General features: G+C 45.9%; 4 protein-coding genes across 7 annotated transcripts; 2 read left to right on the forward strand and 2 right to left on the reverse strand.

Moving 5' to 3' along the window:
• Positions 1-2307: 2307 nt before the first annotated feature.
• On the forward strand, positions 2308-3452 carry Lst8 (MTOR associated protein, LST8). Its single transcript, XM_017182753.3, has 2 exons — positions 2308-2473; positions 2537-3452. The coding sequence occupies exons 1-2, from the start codon at positions 2354-2356 to the stop codon at positions 3365-3367; spliced, it is 951 nt and encodes a 316-aa protein (XP_017038242.1). The 5' UTR covers positions 2308-2353; the 3' UTR covers positions 3368-3452.
• A 134-nt stretch (positions 3453-3586) lies between these two features.
• On the reverse strand, positions 3587-6785 carry Gga (ADP-ribosylation factor-binding protein Gga). Its single transcript, XM_017182752.3, has 5 exons — positions 6634-6785; positions 6368-6528; positions 5173-5767; positions 4128-5110; positions 3587-4071 (listed from the first exon to the last, which is right to left on the reverse strand). The coding sequence occupies exons 1-5, from the start codon at positions 6668-6670 to the stop codon at positions 3859-3861; spliced, it is 1989 nt and encodes a 662-aa protein (XP_017038241.1). The 5' UTR covers positions 6671-6785; the 3' UTR covers positions 3587-3858.
• Positions 6786-7098: 313 nt separating this feature from the next.
• LOC108085923 (protein SET-like) lies at positions 7099-7928 on the reverse strand. The gene has a single exon (XM_017182698.2). The coding sequence runs from the start codon at positions 7833-7835 to the stop codon at positions 7170-7172; it is 666 nt and encodes a 221-aa protein (XP_017038187.1). The 5' UTR covers positions 7836-7928; the 3' UTR covers positions 7099-7169.
• Positions 7929-8647: 719 nt separating this feature from the next.
• Positions 8648-16405, forward strand: LOC108085947 (arginine-glutamic acid dipeptide repeats protein). 4 transcript variants are annotated; one of them, XM_070287894.1, is made up of 7 exons: positions 8648-8891; positions 9227-9318; positions 9398-10135; positions 10198-11987; positions 12051-12179; positions 13780-14013; positions 14086-16405. In XM_070287894.1, the coding sequence occupies exons 1-7, from the start codon at positions 8878-8880 to the stop codon at positions 14716-14718; spliced, it is 3630 nt and encodes a 1209-aa protein (XP_070143995.1). In that variant the 5' UTR covers positions 8648-8877; the 3' UTR covers positions 14719-16405. The 4 variants fall into 4 exon arrangements, with proteins under 4 accessions (XP_070143995.1, XP_041630720.1, XP_070143996.1 ...); XM_017182734.3 differs by having other exon boundaries at positions 8649-8891; positions 10198-10398; positions 10585-11987; positions 13780-16405; XM_041774786.2 differs by having other exon boundaries at positions 13780-16405.
• Positions 16406-19029: the final 2624 nt, after the last annotated feature.

Below are 19029 nucleotides of genomic sequence, written 5' to 3' on the forward strand. Positions count from 1 at the left end.
CATATTATTTATATTATATATGTATATTTTTTGTAGACGTTGATTTCAAACTACTGGTTGTCACGCTCTTTGACAAGGTTTCCCACATGGGAGACCCTCTCCTACCTATATTTGGGCTTCGGTTGGTTCCAATATATCCATCAGTCTGTCAGTTTGTCAGTTTGTCAGTTTGTCAGACAATCTGTCCCACCGAAGCGTCAGTCAGTCATACAAGCTTCAAGCCAACAGGTCTCTAATTTCAACTCTCTAGCCCGTCGGCACTTTCTTTTTATTTTCTACACCTAAAAAAAAAGAAATTTAGAAATGAATTCCAACTAAAAAAATCATTTAATAAAAAATATATTATTAAAAACAAACAACATACAAACATCCTCATCCCCCTTCTTGATTTTCCTCCTCCTGTAAGCGCTAATAGATTTTCTATTAGCGGGCGATGGGCTGGGATGAAAGGCTGGGAGGGGGAGGACAGACCGCACCCGTTCACACGCATGACCGGGCTTTCCATTTTACGCCCCGTCTCATCCGGAAAGTTCGGGGTTACCGGGGCCCAAAGGTCCCAGCGGAATCGATGCCGCATTATTATTATTATTATCATCATTATTAAAGGCAGCAAATCCCAGCTACCGACTACCGACTCCTGAATGCGAATAATATGCCACATGTCCGGCCCACTTCATTTACCCCCGGCCTCCTTGTATCTTGTATCTATTCGCCGCCCATTGAGCACAAAGGCCACAAGCGGCGACCGCAGCGGGAATTTGTATCTGTCAGTGCGCTCTTTGCATCCGTATCTGCTTTCACACACATGTCAGCATTAGGTCCAAGATTTGCAGCGAAAGTTAAATGGGTTAAAAGGAGGTTGAGGCCATGAGGATGTACCTATATATATTTAAGCTGAAAATAGGTTAATTTTTAATTAGAAGTATATTTTTTCTATAATTAATATCAATGCCTCGACCATGTAAAATTACTTTCCAAGACTTGGCGTAAGGCATGGCCAGATTAATGTACTTTAGATAGTTCTTTTATTAGTTTATAAGTGAAATATCATATATATACCTTAAAATATTTTCAAATAATTTTAATTACATTTTATCTTGTCTAAAAGCTTTTAAAAGTATTATTTTACCCTAAAATCTAGACTATAATATAAAATTTAAACAAACTATCTGTAGTTAAAAAAGTTTAGTTATACCCTTGCAGGGTATTATAGTTTCAGTCAGAAGTTTGCAACGTAGTGAAGGAGGACATTTCTTGATCAGCATCAACAGCCAAGTAGATCTAGTCATGCCCGTCTGTCTGTTTCTACGCAAACTAGTCCCTTAGTTTTGAAGCTTTCTGAATGAAACTTTGCATATAGTCTTCTGAATATTCTCACTGCTATATAGGTCGGAACAGACCGGATCGGACGACTATATCATATAGCTGCCATAGAAACGATCGGTAGATGTACAGAAAAATGTAATGTAAATGTAATTTTAGTAATGTATTTAGTTCTTTAAATAAAGACGCAAAAGCTTAAAAATAACGTTAAAAGGAATCTCTGTAGTTACTTACTAGTAATTGCCTAGCTGCTAGTTCAGAGCGTAGTTGTCACTACAAAGTCCCCGACTCCCACCCCTTTCCGTGTCCTTTCTATTGAATCAAATTGTAATTAAATGAATGTATTCCATTCCGCAGCGAACCAAAAGCCAGAGGCAGGTTCTCGGTTTATTTCCCGGGTCACCATGTCAACCGATTGAGGCAAAGGGGCCGGCTGGGTGGCTGTGTGTGTAAAGGGGTGTGGCACTCCCGTTGTTGTGGCCGCAAGCGTTTTTCTCACTAATCCGGGGGATTAATAAAAATGACACATTAAACTAAGTAAACAATCATCATAGGTCCACGAGAGTATCTGCGCCGGCTGGATCAAAAGGTAAAAATAATGCCGAATTTAATCAGGCTGAAAGCTAGCTTAACTCTGCAAGATATAGCCCACTATGAGGGCGGGCCCAGTTGGGGGAGGAAGTGATGTCTTAAATAAATACCAACAGGTGGGCTTGAAATGAATTTGGGTTTTAATAATAATTTCTTCTACTTAGAAAACAAAGTCTTAGGATATTGTATGCTAGCTGTAAGATATAGTTAAGCGATCTGCTAAATCGGGAGAGAGGCCATCTGGCGTTAAAATAGCGAACTACGTCAGAGGGTGTAGTATGTGATGTGGTTCGAGTATCAGCTGAGGTTCGAGTATCAGCTGAGGTTCGAGTATCAGGTGTGGATTTTTTAGGGGGAAATTTCAACTTTTTGAGATTTTTAGGGGGAGAGCCACACTCATCTGGCTGAAATAGGTGGTACGGCGGCGTTTTGTGGAAATATGGGGGACCAACAGCAACAACAACTGATCCTGGCCACCGGCGGATATGATCACACGATCAAGGTGTGGCAGGCGCACACCGGCAACTGCATCAAGACGATGCGCTTTGTGGAAACATCTGTAGGTGGACCTTAAAACTTTACAACTTTGCAACAACATGGATTCTATGTATTGTGGTTGCAGCAAGTGAACGCTTTGGACAGGACACCCGATAAGACCCGACTGGCGGCCTGTGGCTACCAGTGCATCCGCTTGTATGACCTGGAATCCAATTGCACGGCGCCGGTAATCAACTTCGACGGCGTCCAGAAGAATGTGACGCGCCTGGGCTTCCAGGAGGATGGCAACTGGATGTTTACAGCCGGCGAGGATCATCACGTTCGAATCTGGGACATGATATCGGCTCCACCGCACTGCTCCCGAGTGTTTGACTGCGAGGCGCCGGTGAATTCCGCCTGTTTGCATCCAAATCAAGTGGAAATCGGCATGGGCTCGCAGAACGGCAGCGTCTTTCTGTGGGACGTCAAGTCCGAGAAGCACGAACGGATCGTGCCCGAGGTGGATGCCTCCATCCAGGATGTGGCAATCTCGCCGGATGGTCGCTACCTGGCCGCGGCCAACAACAAGGGCAACTGCTACATCTGGACGCTGACCAGCAGTCCTGACCAGAAGATGAGCACCCTGAGGCCCTTCAAGCCGATAAAGGCCCACAAGCGCTACATTCTGCGCTGCAAATTCAGTCCCGATTCCAAGCTGCTGCTCACCACCTCTGGTGATGGAACGGTTGGCGTTTGGAAGACGCCCGACTTCAGTAAGTGTGGGGAGTTGTGCATCGAAAACTATTGGGTTTGGGATGCGGCCTTCAGTGCCGATTCCAAATGGCTCTTTACCGCCTCCTCGGACGGCGTGGCGCGCCTCTGGAAGCTGGAGACAAGGAGTCCGATAAGGGACTACACGGGCCACACGAAGGCCATCACTGCCCTGTCCTTCAAGGATGAGATTGTGGGTAAATAGTAGCCAGTAAGTGGTAAGTTTGCACTAGCAGTAGTATATATTGGCTATAGATTTAGCAAGCTAACCGGGAGGGTCCTAGTCCCGGTCCCATCCTGCAAGGGATGGACTTAAAGGCCATTTTTGGAGGCAGTTGTGTGGCATTTATTACGACTCCAACCAGAACTGAAGCATCCGCTCTAACGCACGGTGCGATCAGTGAGAAAACGTGTGACTACTACCTCTGGAAATTAGCGCTTGGCTTTTGTAGCGACTTTTTAATAATTTATATATATAAACCTTTGATACATAATTATTACATTATATTATTATATTAAGACTAAATCATGTGTGCAAAAGTTTACAATTTGAATAATACACAACACAACATTACAAATTAAAGGAAAGTAAACCAAATAATCTTTTAGATCGCCATAAGAAATAGGGATGGGAGGGGATAAGCAATTGACTTTTTCTTGTTTTCTTTTTTTTTTTTTGGTTATTGCGGACGGGATTCAATCGGCGTAGGGTATGCCTAGGGCCACCACGGACTCCTTGATGGGATCGGGATCCTCACCCAGCTGGTAGCCCACGATGCAGGTAACGTCGACGGCCTTGCCAGTGGGATTCAGCAGCAGCATCACCTGGTTAATGGGCGTGGCCGGGCGAAAGGGTTTGTGGGGTGCCATCTCGCTGCTGGTGGGCGGCAACAGACGCACCTTGCAGGGCTGGCAAAAGAGAATGGAAATGAATAAACGCTCCTCGAAAGCTTTTCCCCACTCACCTTTTTCACGCTCGCCTCGAACTGAAAATCACGAACAGGCTGGCGGCTCTTGTTCTGGGCCGATATCACAATCACCGAGACACGATGGCCGGGCCGATCGCTGGTGAAGTTCAAACTGAGCTGCATGTCATCATCGTCCAGAACGGTGCGTTGCTCCCCGGTGGCCTGGATATTGTCCAGGTCCACGTGAATCTCGCTGAGCGGCTTGGCCACCACCAGATCTTCCACTTTGGGCACCGCTTCCTCCTCCACTTTGCTCACTGTCTCGCTTTCAAGCAAAGGAACATCATCAACCGGGTCGTTGGCGGGAGCAGGCTGCTTCACATTCTTTTCCTCCATATCGGACGGCACCTTTACGTGCATCCTGTCCCGGGCCAGATCATTGAGGGTAATCTTTTCAGGATCGCGCTTGAAGCTGGTCATACGCTCTTGAGTGGGCAATATCTGCTGGAAGAGCTCCTCGCTTAGCATATCGATCTGGGGCATCTTCCTGGCAGTGGTTCCTGCCTTTTGGCCCGAGTCGCTCACGCTGCCGTTGGCCAAACCCTCGACGGTGGTGGAGGTGGGACTCAGAACCTGAGGCTCAAGCAATGTGCTCGCATTCTGGAATGTAGGCTGATTAAGCTTGGCCTCGCTTTCGGCCAAGGCGCTGCTGAAGATGTCGTTGAGGTCAGCCAGGGGGTTTCCCGCTCCCGTCGAAGTGGAATTATTGCTGGCGGCCACTGGGGGTGTGATGGTAGCCGATTCCTTGGCTGAGGCTGTGCCTGAGCCGCTGCTTCCGCTATTGATAAGTAAATCACCAAGGAGTTCGTTGAGCAGGAGGGCATTGCTGGAGCCTGACGGTGTCGTCAAAGTGGCAGTGCCAGCGCTAGTAGATGTAGTTATGGGCAAACCCGGAGCCGAGATATTCGTTGGTGAGGGCACCAGTTGCTTGTAGCGTTGCATGGTGGACAGCAGGGCCTCGTTGGCGTCCAGAGTGTCGGCTAGGGAGAGCAAGAGGGATATGGCAAGCGGACATTAAATACTGTACGTGCTCGACACCCACCTACTAGCTGGGCATCGGAATTGTCCAGCAGCTGCGGCAGATGCTGGAAGATGGGCTTGTGCTTCTTGCAGATCTTGTAGAGCTCATGCAGCGTCTCGTTGACATCTTGATTGGAGGGATCGTAGGTGTCCAGCATCTGGTTGAGCAGCTGCATCGTCTCCTGAACCTCGCTGAGCACCAGGCGGTGTTGGGCGAACAGATCATTGCGGCGCGCCTCCTGAGCCATGCGGTATTGCAGCAACAGATTGGCCCGCTTGAAGTTCTCCGGATTATTGCTTTTGATCAGCTTGGCGAACATGGCCTCGTCGATGGTACCCAGGACGCTTTCGCGCTTGGCCACCGCCGCCTCTGTGGTGCCATGCTCGATGTCACCCTCCTTGCGCAGCATATCGTAGGCATCACGGATCTTCTGGCGCTGCGGAAACTCGGTAGTCCAGAGCAGCAGGCACTCCATGATCCGTTGCTTAACCTCGTGCGGGGTCTCGGCACCCTTGTACTTCTTTGACACCAGCCGGATCAGTTCGTTTAGAAAGCGAAACTTGGCGGCCTCGTCCTGAAACTCGTCGCCGCACTGGGTCATGCACTCCTCTAGGAGCTGTAACAGTTGGGAAATGTGGAAGCCGTAGCCTTGAGAGAGCAGTCTTTGGAATTTAAAATGTTTTTATGGACGGTTTCTTATGGGTAATGAGGTTATTATAACTTATTAGACAGATGAGAGCTTTTACAATGCCAAAAATGATATATTTGCTTGATCAGGATCATCGATCTCACAGCCTATAAAAGCTAGAGCTATCAAATATGGTAGAAAATAATAAAAACCCTACTTTTTCCCCATAGCTTTGTCATAAATAAATGTTTACATAAATATTTTACACTTGCTTTCGGCTTTCTTGATTGTTTATCCAAGTTTTAAAGAAGAAGAACTAATTCTACAGCATATTTAATATTATTTTAGCTGTTTTGTTGTTGCCTTCCTCCAATATGCATCGAACCTGGCCACAATACAGGCCCATTTTACGACCACAAAGGCAGTGATAACGTTTGCGAATCCAGCGCAGCCACACAAGTGCGTGTGTGCACATACACATGTGTGTGTGTGATTATACCCCCTTTACCGACAACACCCACTAAAGCGGTTAATGGTTGTAGCGTGGAAATGGGGGGAAAAGGGGTCAGAAAAACCCACCCAACTCACCGAAATGGCCCGGGTGGCTTCGGTTACGTTGGCCGATCGCACCTTGGCCACAATCATCTCCTGCGCCTTGTGCACCAGCTGGCCATTGCTGCGGACCACAATGCAGAACATTTGCACGCCCAGTTCGTCAACTCTTTCCTTTGCCGGATTCGTTGCTCTATCTGCAGAAGGGTAGAGGAAGGGGAAGAAAAAGAGGCAGCGGCAACGGAGCCGTATTAGCGGTTTCCTTTGGAATTTACGCCTGCCCAGCCGTAGGTTCTACGCACCCAGCATCTCCTCCATTATGCTCTCGTCGGTCGTCATTGTTTTATGCGGCTGGCTCGGTTACTAACTGGGGGAAATACAATATTTGCGGTGATTTTGAACAACAGTCATGTTGTTGTTGCCTTTGAAAGTTGCCTGGGGATGGGCAACACATATATCTGGGTATATCGATATTATTTATTCTGCGTTTAGGTATCGAAAATGTATGGGAGCTAGTGGTGGCAAAATGCTGGGAGTGTGTACGATTAAAATCGCAATTCAAATTGAAGATAACAATTTTAAAATTATTTTAATAAAAGCAGCAAAACTAAAAATTAACTTTGAACCTAATGTTTGACAATTAACATATGGACATATGCAGTTGTTTTTATGCACTTGAAATTCCTGGGAAGCCCAAAGTTCCTGGAACTTCAACATACTAGATCTCCAAGCGAAGCCTTTCACATACCGCCAGAAAAATAACACAATTTTATATAGGGTTACTATATATACATTGGTACGAGCTTATTTATTGAAGGAAAGGCAACAAGTTCAAGTCTTATTTTCCCTCATCTCCTGCATCCATGGGCTCCTGTCCAATATCCTTCAGTTTATAGTACTTGACAGGGCTCGGCCAGATTTCGTCTCTTAAAATTAGGGCGATCTTGTCGCTGACGTAGTCGGCATCGTGCGAGAACCAGTCGAAGAAGGATTTGTACTCAGAGCGACGCTCCCTGTCGTAGGGCTTCGCTAGTACCTGCTGGAGCAGGTTCTTGCCCTCCTTCCACTTGATGGGCGTGCTGGTGGAATTGGATTCCCAAAAGAACTCCTTGGTGAGCACCTGGTCCTCAAAGTAGGCATTCTCATTGAAGTGGAAGATGATACGGAAGCCGTTTTTGATATCCTCGCTCTCCTCCACCACCAGTTTGCTTAGCGAGTGCAGGCAATCCTCCTCATCCTCGTCCAGAATACAGGCAACCTTTGGGTGGTTCATGATGGCGGTCATCCAGAAGTTGGGCACCTTCTTGATGAAATCGCTGCGTTTCTCGTAGTAGGGCTTGCGCAGTTTGTTGTACTTGGACTCCACCTGCAGCATCTCGTCACAAATTTCCAGGTGTATTTTGTCTGCCTCCTTCTGGCAAGCTGTAAGCCTCTCCAGCAAGTTGTCGTCGTCGTCTTCGACGGCGATGCCGCCCAGATCGGGCTTCTTGGGCACGTCCGACATGCTGCTCCCGTCTGATTGCAAACTTTGCAGAATATTTTTGCAAATAACAAAAGTTAGCGAATGTCGGCGTCCCGGCAATTAGAGAAAAGAAGAAGAGCGAAGCATCGCTACTATCGATAGGCGGCGCTATCGATGTTTTCTTCTGTCACGATACTATCGATGTATTTATATCTTTGGTAATTCGTTGAATTAAACACAAAATTTATATATAAATAATAGATATAACTGCATAAATATATATTTATTAAATTAAAGTATTTTCGTGTTTATATATTTCGATAAATACACCATAAATACGATATAACATTATATAATATGGGTATTCCCCTGACTAAAAGACTAAATTACTAAAAGTAGTATGCTTCGCGATACTTAGGCGATATTTTCAGCGGTGAAGGGAACGACCCAGAACAGTAAATTCTCCTATATTACTTTATTTATTATTTTAAGCTAATGAACCTTTAGTTTAGCAATAAAAAGCTTTAATTTAGCAACTTGGGGTAGCTAAATGACCGAAAATATCGTATAGGCTGTTTTCAGCTGCCGATATTTTCAATCATTCAATCGTCAGGGGAATACCCAGATTCAGTCGATAAAGGGAATACCCCGAATATATTTGTTTTTTAAAAATTAAATTTTAATAAATATATAAAGTGTAAACTCTTCCGGTGGCGTCGTTTTAAAAACACTGCCTTTAATAATATTTATTTTATATATTTAACAAAAATAATTTAATTTTATGGCGTGTGACCAGCCATACTTTACCGCTTTAGACGGAGTTTCGGGCAAAGATATCGGATTTTGCGGAATGCGGCCACACTATTGCATCCCTCTGAAAAGTGACACTGTGTGAAAAAAAGAAACGAAGTTTTTGCATACATTTCCGCTGCTTAGCATCTGGAAAACAGCTCAAAATGCATTTAAGAGGGCCGTGCAAGTAGAGGGTCGCCGTTCTACTTCTCTAAATAACATACACTGACTCCCCCGCGCCGTCGCCGCCGTCGTTGAGTGTCAACAGCTGCCCTGGCTGGCCGCAGTCAAAATGTCGGACATTAAGTAAGTGTCCGTGGGGGGAAAAGTGTGAAATATGCATAGTGCGGCGGTAGGGATGCCCAAGCTGCTCCTGAAGCCGCTGTGCCGCGATCGTTAACCGTTGCCCACGCCGAGTGCGGTGGGTGGTGTGTGTGTGCGTGCCCGCCGTGTGGAGTACGAGTGCGTTCATGTGTATAACATTTTCGAGGTGTTTGCCCTAGTGTGTGTGGGTGTGAGTGAATGCCCCCGGGGAGAGTGTGTGCGTGCGCTCGTTCGTTTTTCAATGGAATTTCGAATACAAAATTCGCAGGGAAGAGAATCTCACCTTGGCTTCCTTTTGCTCTCTTTCTCTCCCGCAGCGATGACCTGCTCAATTACGAACTGGGGGACGACATCGATGACCAGACCCTGCTCGGCGCCGACGAGGACGAGTTGCTACTCTCGGACGAAGGTAAGTGCCCCAAGCTCTCTGCACCCGAACCCGATCTTGATCTGAGAACCTGCCTTCTGTGTACTCTCTCCCTTTTTAGAGCTCGAAAAGGATGTCACCAACGAGGTGAAGCAGCAGATGCGCGCAGAGGCCGAGGAGTGGGCCCAAGAGCAGATACGCCAGCATGAACGCAAGCACAAGGAGCAGCTGCAGGCTGGCCGGGGAGCAGTAGTAACTTCAACTTCAGCTTCAGCTCCTTCAGCAGCACCTTCAACGGAAGCCGCTCCCGCGGACCCAGAACCCTATACTCCAGCCCCGGCTCCTGCTGCGGCTTCTAATCCAGCTGCTGCTCCTGCTCCAGCCTACACTCCCGCTCCCACTGCCGCCAGCAGCATTCCGCCCAGCTTCGAGAAAACTCCAGCTGCTGTTGTGGAGGAGGAGAAGGTAGCAGAGCAGCTAGTGACAGTTGATCCCAGCACCACGACAAACTCAGAGCATCAGCCGCCTCCAGCTAAGGAAGCACCGACTACGCAAAAGCAAGAGGAAGAGGCGGCTGTGCCAAAGGCAAACAATGCCGGCGAAGAAACTACTGCCCAGGGGGAGACGGGCCTCTCTTCGCTGCTGGCCTCCTCGCAGGAGAGCCTGCCTAGCGTTAGCTCTGCCTCGGTGGCCTCAGAGTTGCCCGATCCGCGCGAGGATGAGGAGGAGCGCGAGGAGCGCACTAACTACAAGACGGCCAGCGAGCGTGCCGACAGCAATATGCGACATCAGCAGGAGCATGGCCACATGTCGCCTTACCAGCAGCACCAGCAACAGCGCCGACACCACGGCCACTCAGGTAAGAGCCAAGAATCATCCGACCAGATCCTTAAACTCACCTTTCTCCTCTTCAAATTGCAGACAAACAGCGTGGTAGCGGCGGCGGAGGAGGCGGACGCTACATGCAGAATCAGAATCAGATGGGAAAACCTCCACGCGGGATCGGGACACGGCACCATCTGCTGCGCAATCCCTCGCCCATGTTCGGTGTACAGCAGCAGCAGCAGCGCATGGGGATGGCCGGAGGAATGCAACCGCCACCTCAGCGATACGGCATGCCGGGTAATGCTCCACAGCAGCAGCAGCGCCTGGCCTTGATGAGCACGCCTGCTCCTACCGCCTGTCTGCTTCCCCTATCCCTACCCGTCACCCCGCTCACCCTCTCCACACTGCTGCCCCAGGCCCATCCCGCACATCCATCCCATCAACAGCCGACACTGAACAAGCCAACATTCATTCCCATTCCAGGCCAGTACCCGCCAACTCAGCCACCCAACCAGTCACCACAACAGGCACCGACCAACACACAACAGCCACACAGCGCTCCCGCCGCCTCTCCCCTCCACAATCCCTCGCATTCGCACATGATGCACCACAGTCACAGTCACGGTCACAATCCGAACGGAGGCGGACCGCCACATCTGCTGCCGCATCCGCACGAGCAGGTGCGTGTGGGCCTATTGCAGCCGCCGCCAATGGGTTATGCCCCTAATCCTGGCGGTGGCGGTGGAGGTGGCTATCGTAATGGAGCATTATTGGGTCCAGGACCGGGACCGGGACCTGGGCCGCATCAGCTTCAGCAATCGCCGGCAGGCATGCGACCTCCCTTGTACCGCAATGCACCGCCCTATGGCTACGACCAGGGTCATCCGCCCCAGCATCCGCCGCAGTTTATGCGTCCGCACAATGGCTGGCGGCCGCAGGGCGACACAGCGCGCATGCCGCGACCTCCGCTGCAGACCCTGCCGCCGCACATGATGCCCGGAGCCCCGCCCAACTACGCCAATGGCATGGGAATGCGAGGTCCACCGCCCCCTCAGCAACAGCAACAGCAGCAGTCGTCGCAGCAACAGCCATTGCCTCAGCTGCAGCAGCAGCAGCTGCCGCCGGGGCATCCGTCGCAGCAACAGCAGCAGGTTGGTGGCAATCCAGGACAGCAGCAACCACCGCCGAACGGACCGCCGCCGCCGTCGCAGCAGCAGCAAAGCTCTTCGTCGGTGCCGCGCGTCAGCAAGGTGCTCATCAATCCGAATTTCAAGGGCGGCGTCGAGGCAGCCACCAACAAGTTCATTAAGGAGACGCACTTCATGCCGGCCATCAACAGTGAGGCGGAGCTGCTGCGCCAGCAGGAGGAGTTCATCAACAAGAACCGGCAATACTTCGAGAAACGGCGTATGGAGCGCTCGCCTCCGTCCGCAGGCACAGGATCTGGGTCGGGCGCTGCTTCTGGACAGGCGGGCGAACGTCGGCGCGGAACACGCAGCCGCAGCCGTTCCCGAGGACGCAGCTACTCGCCGGTAAAGCGCACGGAAAGGGAGAGAGAACGCGAGCGGGAGCGGGAGCGTGACCGAGAGAGGGACCGGGAGCGTGATCGGGAACGTGATCGCGAGCGATATGGCGGCGCCACTGGAAGGACTGCGGGAAGCCGAGGATTCCGGCGAGCATCTAGCCGCGACAGGGACGAGAATCGTGGTGGCGGTGGCACAAGTACAGCCAGTGGTAGTCAAGGAGCAAGCGGTGGCGCAGTATCCGCCGGTGCTGCCCCAGCTAAGCGACGTCGCAGTGGCTCCCCTAGCTCTGCCTCTGGCAACCGGAACCCCTTCTCCGGGGAGCCGCGCGGCCGGACGTCGGACGCGGGCAGCCGTAATGCGGTAAGTTAAGAAATCACCACATAACACATAGGTCATGGCTCTAACGAAATACCTGGCTTGCAGCCGAGCGATGAGGATGAAGAGACGCGCAACTACCGCCTGGAGATCGAAAAGCAGAAGCAGCTGCGCGAGAAGATCATGCGGGACAAGGAGCTGAAGCGTAGGCGCGCAGCCGAGGAGAAACTTCATGAGGTAAGTCTGATTTCTTGAAGTTCTGCAGCACTTTCTGGTCTTTGTCATACAGTTAATGCTCTGGCAGTGGTGGAGGGAACTCCTGGCTAATAGGGAAATTCAATAACTTGTCAAAAATATCCTAAATTTGAAATATCAGATTTAGCTTAAAAAATAGAGCTAGAAATATAATCGATTCACTAATCAATTAATCGGTTTTTTTCAGTTATGCTATACATTGATTAAAATTTTAAGAATCGATTTTATCGTGGAAAAGTTACGATTTTTGAGGTATTATTCTTAATTATAATAATTAGAATCTATGATAAATATAATTTTAACTATTTAAATTTTCGATTTAAATCGATTAAAGATGAAAGAAAATCGATTCTAGTTAAAATATTGTTGTTATCGAAAAATATCTGTTAAATTATATTTGCTGTAAAGTATCGTTATATCTTTAAATTAGTATGCAGAAAAACTTTAAAATTAGACAAATTTTCGATGACTTTTAAAAACACTTTTCAAAAACATCAAATTCATATATATAAAATGTGTAAAACAATCAAATCTAAAAATCTATAATGAATACATAAATATAATTTCAACTATTCCAATTTTCGATTTTAATCGATTTTTTTCCCACCTCTAGTTGAAATATTGTTATTGAAAATATCGGTTTAATTATATTACATTTAAAGCATCCTTATATCTTTAAGGGGGGACATCTGAGTAACTGGCATAAAAAAGCCGATTTTCTAGAATTTTTGTTGTCCAAATGAAAAAGCCAATTGAAAAATGTTAAAGTAGGTTTGATAATGTCATATGTGAAGTACAAAATACATTTTTTTTGAATAAATTGAAAACCAAATGGCGGCTGTGCAGCATTTCTTCGTAGGCCCTTTTTTGGCCGGAAACCTAACGTCCCTAATTTTTGATCTAGAACAAAAAATCAAATTTTGTTAGTTTCTATATCTCAACCGCTATCGACACACGTAGAATTTTTTCGATATTTTGATTTTTTGCAAAATGGTGAGTGATTAAAAAAATGTTCAATTTTCATGAAAAAAAAACGTCACAAAATTGTTAATAAAAAAAAAGTAAGCATAAAAAAAATCCTACGTGTGTCGATAGACAAAGAAATTTTGAATATAATACTGTCAAAATTTCAGATCGATCGGTTAAGATTTGATCGAGTTATGTTTCCGGCCAACTCAAAAAAAGTGGTTTTCAGAAAAACGCGTTTAAAGTTTTAAAATCGTATATATTTACATGAGAGGCATCGCCGCAGAATGGAAAATTTCGACACTTAGACACATTTGCCGGACTCCATCTTTTGGTATGTTATTTTTAAGACCCTAAATAATTTTTTAAGCAAAAAAAAAATTTTAAAAACAGTTACTCAGATGTCCCCCCTTAAATTAGTATGCAGAACATCTTGAAAACTAGATATGGCCTTGCCCAGTCCCCGCAAAGGTGCTGCCCCCTGCCAGGGTATTAAGACCTTCGGCAACCGAAGCTAAAGTTAATTTATATTTATTAGTTATTTATTAGTTTATAGAGTTAAGTTTGGGGAGACGTGAAATGAGCACACAGACACAAACGAAATATAAATTTATAGGAAAAACGCGCCGAGCAGCACAATTCACCAGCTGAGGGTGACCAGGATACGGCAGGAGCCGCCACCGCCCCCGCCCCCGCCGGACAAGGATCAGCAGCAGCGCCATCGGCAGCAGCAGCAACAGCAGCCTTGCGTCACGAGCGCAAGGTCATCTCCTTAAAGCGTCGCGATGACCAGGAGGGAGGCAACGGTGGTCGCAACAGACAGGTGCAGCAGCCTCCAACACGCAAGCAAGTAACGGCAGCGAAAATAGCTCCTGAGGCCAAACGCAGTATAACAGAGCACCTGGCTCCCTCCTCCAAGCAGCAGCAGCAGCAACATCATCATCAGCCGGCCAGAGCAGTTACGGCCACTGCTGGGGCCGGAGGAGGAGCTGCTGGAGGTGTCGCTGTAACTGTGACCGCGACCGCAACTGGTGGAACTCCGCCGAAGCCGCGCGATATGCTGCGTCTGGGCATGCCCAGTGACGACGAGGTGGAACTGGACTACGACGACGACGACCTGCTGCTGGACGAGGAGGATCGTCTGTTGGCCACGCCATCGCCGCCGCCGCAGAAAACCAGCAGCAAGCGATCGGCCACGCCAGAGCTGTTGGTGGTGAAGCGTAACCACAAGGTGGTGCGCGGCAGCAGCTCGGCGGCGTCAGCGGCCAGCTTTGGTTCCGGCCAAAGGAGGGTGGTGCTAAAGCCGACCAGCAATGGCAGCGGCGAACAGCAGCAGTCCTCGCACAGCGGCAGGCAGCGGGAGAGGAGGCAGCGGGAGCAGGACCATGGACAGCAAAGGAAGAGCAGCGGAGGTGGCAGCAGTTCGGGTGGATCAGGAGCAGCAGGAGGCATCTTTGATCGGCTGGAGAAGCGACAGGCATCGTCTGGAGGAGGCGGGAGCAGCCACAAGCAGCGCTCCAAGGCGCCCGCCCGCATCGTACTCAAGCACGATTGATGGGACAAGGAGTAGTAGCAGAAGCAGCAGGAGAAGTAGAAGAACAGGCGCGATGAGAAGGATAGCTTAAAATGTGAATCATGAACTATATAGTATACAAAATGTTCTTTTTTTTTTTTTTTGTAACGGATCAGAGAATCGTATAGTGTATCTCCCTCATCCATATATTGTGTTAAGCCGAAAGTTGAAGGAACCGTAGCTGTAAGGTATAAAGTTGTAGAATTGTAAACATTACGTCTATATACAGATATATATATATATAAACAATTGATCATCTTAGTTGGTGAGTACATCATAATATATCCATTCTGGCTAGTAATTGTACAAAGATATCCTATCAATGACTAAAACGTGCTTCGTTTTCCCAGCCACAGATTGTATTTAAACGTAGACCTAAGTGGGATGCTTAAAGCTTGACCTGGACACAGACAGAACCAACCATAGCAGCAAAGAAGCGTGCAAATATCTGCATGTCAATAATATAAATAATCAAACAATACAACTTATAGTAGTAATACATTTTTTATAGACTTGCATCGATTGTATAAATACTTCAATTTAGTTATTAAGTCTTTCTGCCGATCAGGAGGTAGAAGGAGGACAGCAACCACAAGTTGAGGCTCTCCTTGTGGAATTTTTAATCCTGATTATATTAAAACTGACCCAAATATTTGTATTTTTTTTTAACTGTGACCCGTTTATTGTTCTCTTTTTTTAAACAAACAAAATAATAATGACCTTTAACCACAAAAAACACTGTTTGCTTTAACACGAAGTATAAACTTGAGATAATGTGGCATTAATATACATAAATATGCACACACAGAACGCAATACCATAAAGGCCTGAACAAAAGCATAGAAGTAAACGGAAACGGAAACGACGACGGTACCAATATTATAATATAGGGTTATACCCAAAGGAAGGTAGAGAGATCATACACTAAACACAACACAAAATCAGGGCCAGATCTGACACAAATAAAGCGAGATGAAATCTAGTGAATTAAGTAATTGTACATATAAAATATTTGCTTAGGAACACATTATGTAAACGTAAAGCCCATAAATGTATACCCACAACAGCCATAACTCGCTCTCACTCACTCCGAAAGATACCTAGACGAATAAGAGATTGTTTATTATAACCATTTTTACCAAAATCCTCGAAAGATTATGGCCTACACATACTACGTATATATGTACTCTGGGAGGAGAGGAGAGGAGTAGTATCGCGAGTAAAAACCATTTAGTGATAAGCTCAGTAATACGTTAATGAGTCAAATATACAATAATACAAATATTAGTTCGCAGTAAGCTAATTAGACAAAATAAACTAAGAAGGGATGAGCATGTACTGTGGGCTGTACTGTACTCTAATTCGAAATCCCAAGCAAGTCTATACGCAAGAGCTTGTCCCCGAACAATTCTGACATTGTAACACACATCTTATTTATCTGACAACATAAAACCTAATATATACTATATAATATTGTGAAGAAGAGGTCCTGCAACGCCTGTCTATAAGCTAGAACCAGATAAGCATAAGAAGGATCAAATGGAAGCGCATAAAAGAAACATCAACAGTCGTATTCGTATAACTTTAGTAATCGTAATGCTACACACAATATGATAATATATAATGATAATATATGGACTAATAAAAAACAATTCTATTACATGCATAACTACGAGCATGGAACGGCATAACTGTACAACAACCATTCTGTAGTTATTCCAAGTGATTATAGCCCTTTAAGAACTACCTAAGACATACATAGTATCTGTCGTTCCAGCTGATAACTGAACGAACGAATGAGCGAACACTAGTAGTGGAAATAGCAAAACAAATAACGATTCCAATCAGCAAATCCGAGTCTGTGATTATTTTTATATTATTCTTATTATTATGCATAAACTATATATATATATATATATATACATATACATGAATATATGTATAACAACAAAATCAACAACAACAACACATTATGCTCAAATTCCCCTAGCATACTACACTTTGTTTACACATCATACTATACCCCTCGCCTCTTCACAAAACCTTTTATTTTTTGTACACCTCGAAGATCGAGTCCTAGAATTAAGTGCTAGTTAAATCGGCCATGGCCCACGCTCCATTCCATCGAAACTCGGCTTAAAAGGGGGCGTGTGATATAGCAAGAAGTACTGTAAAGTTATAATGTGGGTGGTATGGATGGGAGATGGAGTGTGTGGCCTTTGGCCCCGTTCGAATCAATTAATGTTTAAGTTGTCTTATTATTATTATTTTACCGCACACATTCCTCGTACTTTTCCCAGCTTCATTTTCCGTTTCATTCTATAATATATATATGTATAGTTAAGAGCAACCACACACACACACACACACACACACACACACACTATTCGATGTTAGTTATATGTACGTATGTATTGTATACCTAGAAAGATACTCTATGTGTGCACGATCCTACCTACTACTCGTATAGCCATATATATTTATTATAATTTTAAGCATTTTGAACCGAACACACACGCCCCGAGTTTCGTTTGGTTTTGTTTCCTAGCCCTAGATCAATTGTTTGATTTTGTTATAGTTTGTAATTTACTTAATTTGCCCCTCTGACTTTTCCCCTGAGACTATTGTTACCTAACCCTACGCCTGTCTTTATCGATCCCATTCCTTCACTAAAAATGTCAACCGGAAGTTCCTTTTCGATAACTAACACAACTGTACCCCCAAAGTCCATTTTCTCTCTCTCTCTCTCTCTCTTACACTCACCTCATATCATTCCTTCTCCCTTTTCTTGGTGCCCTACTGCTGCACTCGCTCCGTCTCCGTCTTGCACGTGCGTCCGAGCAGGGCCGCGCATCATCTAACTTACCTTTTAATTGTTATCGAATATATATTTATAAAGACATAAAGCCTAAACCAAATTTTCTTTCAGCTAAAATTCTTTGTACAAATCGAAAGAAAAAAGTTACAAAACAAGAAAAAAGTAAAAAAAAAAAAACCGAAGAAAACGTACAAAATAATCAAAAAGAAACGAAAAGAATGACAAAAAAAAAGAAGAGAAAATGAGATAAAAATTACAAAATATAGTTAGATTAGGGGCGAGGTGGTGAGGTGGAGGTGCCATTTCACACGAGGGAAGCTCCGCCGCGGGCAGCTCGCTAAAGAACTTTTGAAGAAGACTAAATAAACTGATATATATATACACGAATGCACGATATATATGGCGACACAGTCCTGTATATACGTGTATATGTATATTTTTTACAGCATTCAAATCCAAACTGTCTTTTTACTTAAGGGGGGGAGGGGCATACCACCCGACGAACTTGGCATTGTCTCCGGCGATTTATGCCCCGTGCTCCACGCTGCAACCTGAAATTTATGGATATGTCATGCCTCTGAGCCTCTTCCAATTACTCATTGTTTGGATTTTGAATGGGAACTGGAACTGGAACCTCATCATTAGACACATCGAAATCGAGTCCAATCAATACACCAGCTGAGTCATTCGGTTGATGGGTCTATCCCCGTGCCAAGTCCAGGGTCTTTGAGAGTTTTCGTTCATCAAAATAAACTACTGTCACATGGTATGTGTAACCTCCTGGCACATCCTTGGTGAACTCATCATCCATCATTTTAGATATTTGTTGGAGATAGTTTTCTGACTGAACTTAGGTATAATATCCTCAAAGGGATTTAAAAATTTAAAAAATATGTGTATCGCTAATTTTATATGATAACACTTCAAAAAATGTGACTTAAAATATATATTTATCTATATTATTCTTATTTAGAACACATAGCTTATTAAAACCATAAAATATCATTAATTTTAATCCCCAGAAACACTATTTTAAAGTCTGAATCCTTCCTGCTTGTCGCTCAAGATAAAACCCGGTGAAGACTTTGCTCAGAGGCCTAATGCCAGGGCCAGAGACAGAGCCCGCCCAGTGCAAGTGCATGTGGTATGTGGTTCCATCTAAGCCGGGGATGGGATTTGGCTTTGGGGGTTCACACAATGCACATGGATAATCGTGCGAAGTATTCTTGGTCTCGGCTTGGCTGGGCTGATATGCCGATGGTACTAGTATGCAATTATGCACAGTGCAAGTTCAACGGAAAAGGCCATGGTTTCGTTTCGTTTTGTTTTTCATTGTCTCTCCCTGGGACTGCGGCGGAGTACTTGTCCTCATCGCGGTAATCATCATTTGCTGCTTCATTTGCTGTGTAACCTGGCTTGCGGTTTTTCGTTTCATTTAGTTCACTTTGAAGTCTACAGCCGGGAGGGAGCCTAGC

This window comes from Drosophila kikkawai, chromosome X (assembly GCF_030179895.1).
Source record: "Drosophila kikkawai strain 14028-0561.14 chromosome X, DkikHiC1v2, whole genome shotgun sequence".
NCBI classification, from domain to species: Eukaryota; Metazoa; Arthropoda; class Insecta; order Diptera; family Drosophilidae; genus Drosophila; species Drosophila kikkawai.

Excerpts from the sequence above, each read along its gene's own strand:
- LOC108085947 (XM_041774786.2), top strand. Across the intron at positions 9,319-9,397 it reads GTTGCTACTCTCGGACGAAG|AGCTCGAAAAGGATGTCACC; the intron begins GTAAGTGCCCCA and ends CTCCCTTTTTAG. Across the intron at positions 10,136-10,197 it reads CCGACACCACGGCCACTCAG|ACAAACAGCGTGGTAGCGGC; the intron begins GTAAGAGCCAAG and ends TTCAAATTGCAG.
- LOC108085923 (XM_017182698.2), bottom strand. The coding sequence starts at position 7,835 with ATGTCGGACGTGCCCAAGAAGCCCGATCTGGGCGGCATCGCCGTCGAA.
- Lst8 (XM_017182753.3), top strand. The coding sequence starts at position 2,354 with ATGGGGGACCAACAGCAACAACAACTGATCCTGGCCACCGGCGGATAT. Across the intron at positions 2,474-2,536 it reads TGCGCTTTGTGGAAACATCT|CAAGTGAACGCTTTGGACAG; the intron begins GTAGGTGGACCT and ends TTGTGGTTGCAG.
- Gga (XM_017182752.3), bottom strand. The coding sequence starts at position 6,670 with ATGACGACCGACGAGAGCATAATGGAGGAGATGCTGG. Across the intron at positions 5,768-6,367 it reads AAGCCACCCGGGCCATTTCG|CTCCTAGAGGAGTGCATGAC; the intron begins GTGAGTTGGGTG and ends CAACTGTTACAG. Across the intron at positions 4,072-4,127 it reads TCGAGGCGAGCGTGAAAAAG|CCCTGCAAGGTGCGTCTGTT; the intron begins GTGAGTGGGGAA and ends CTCTTTTGCCAG.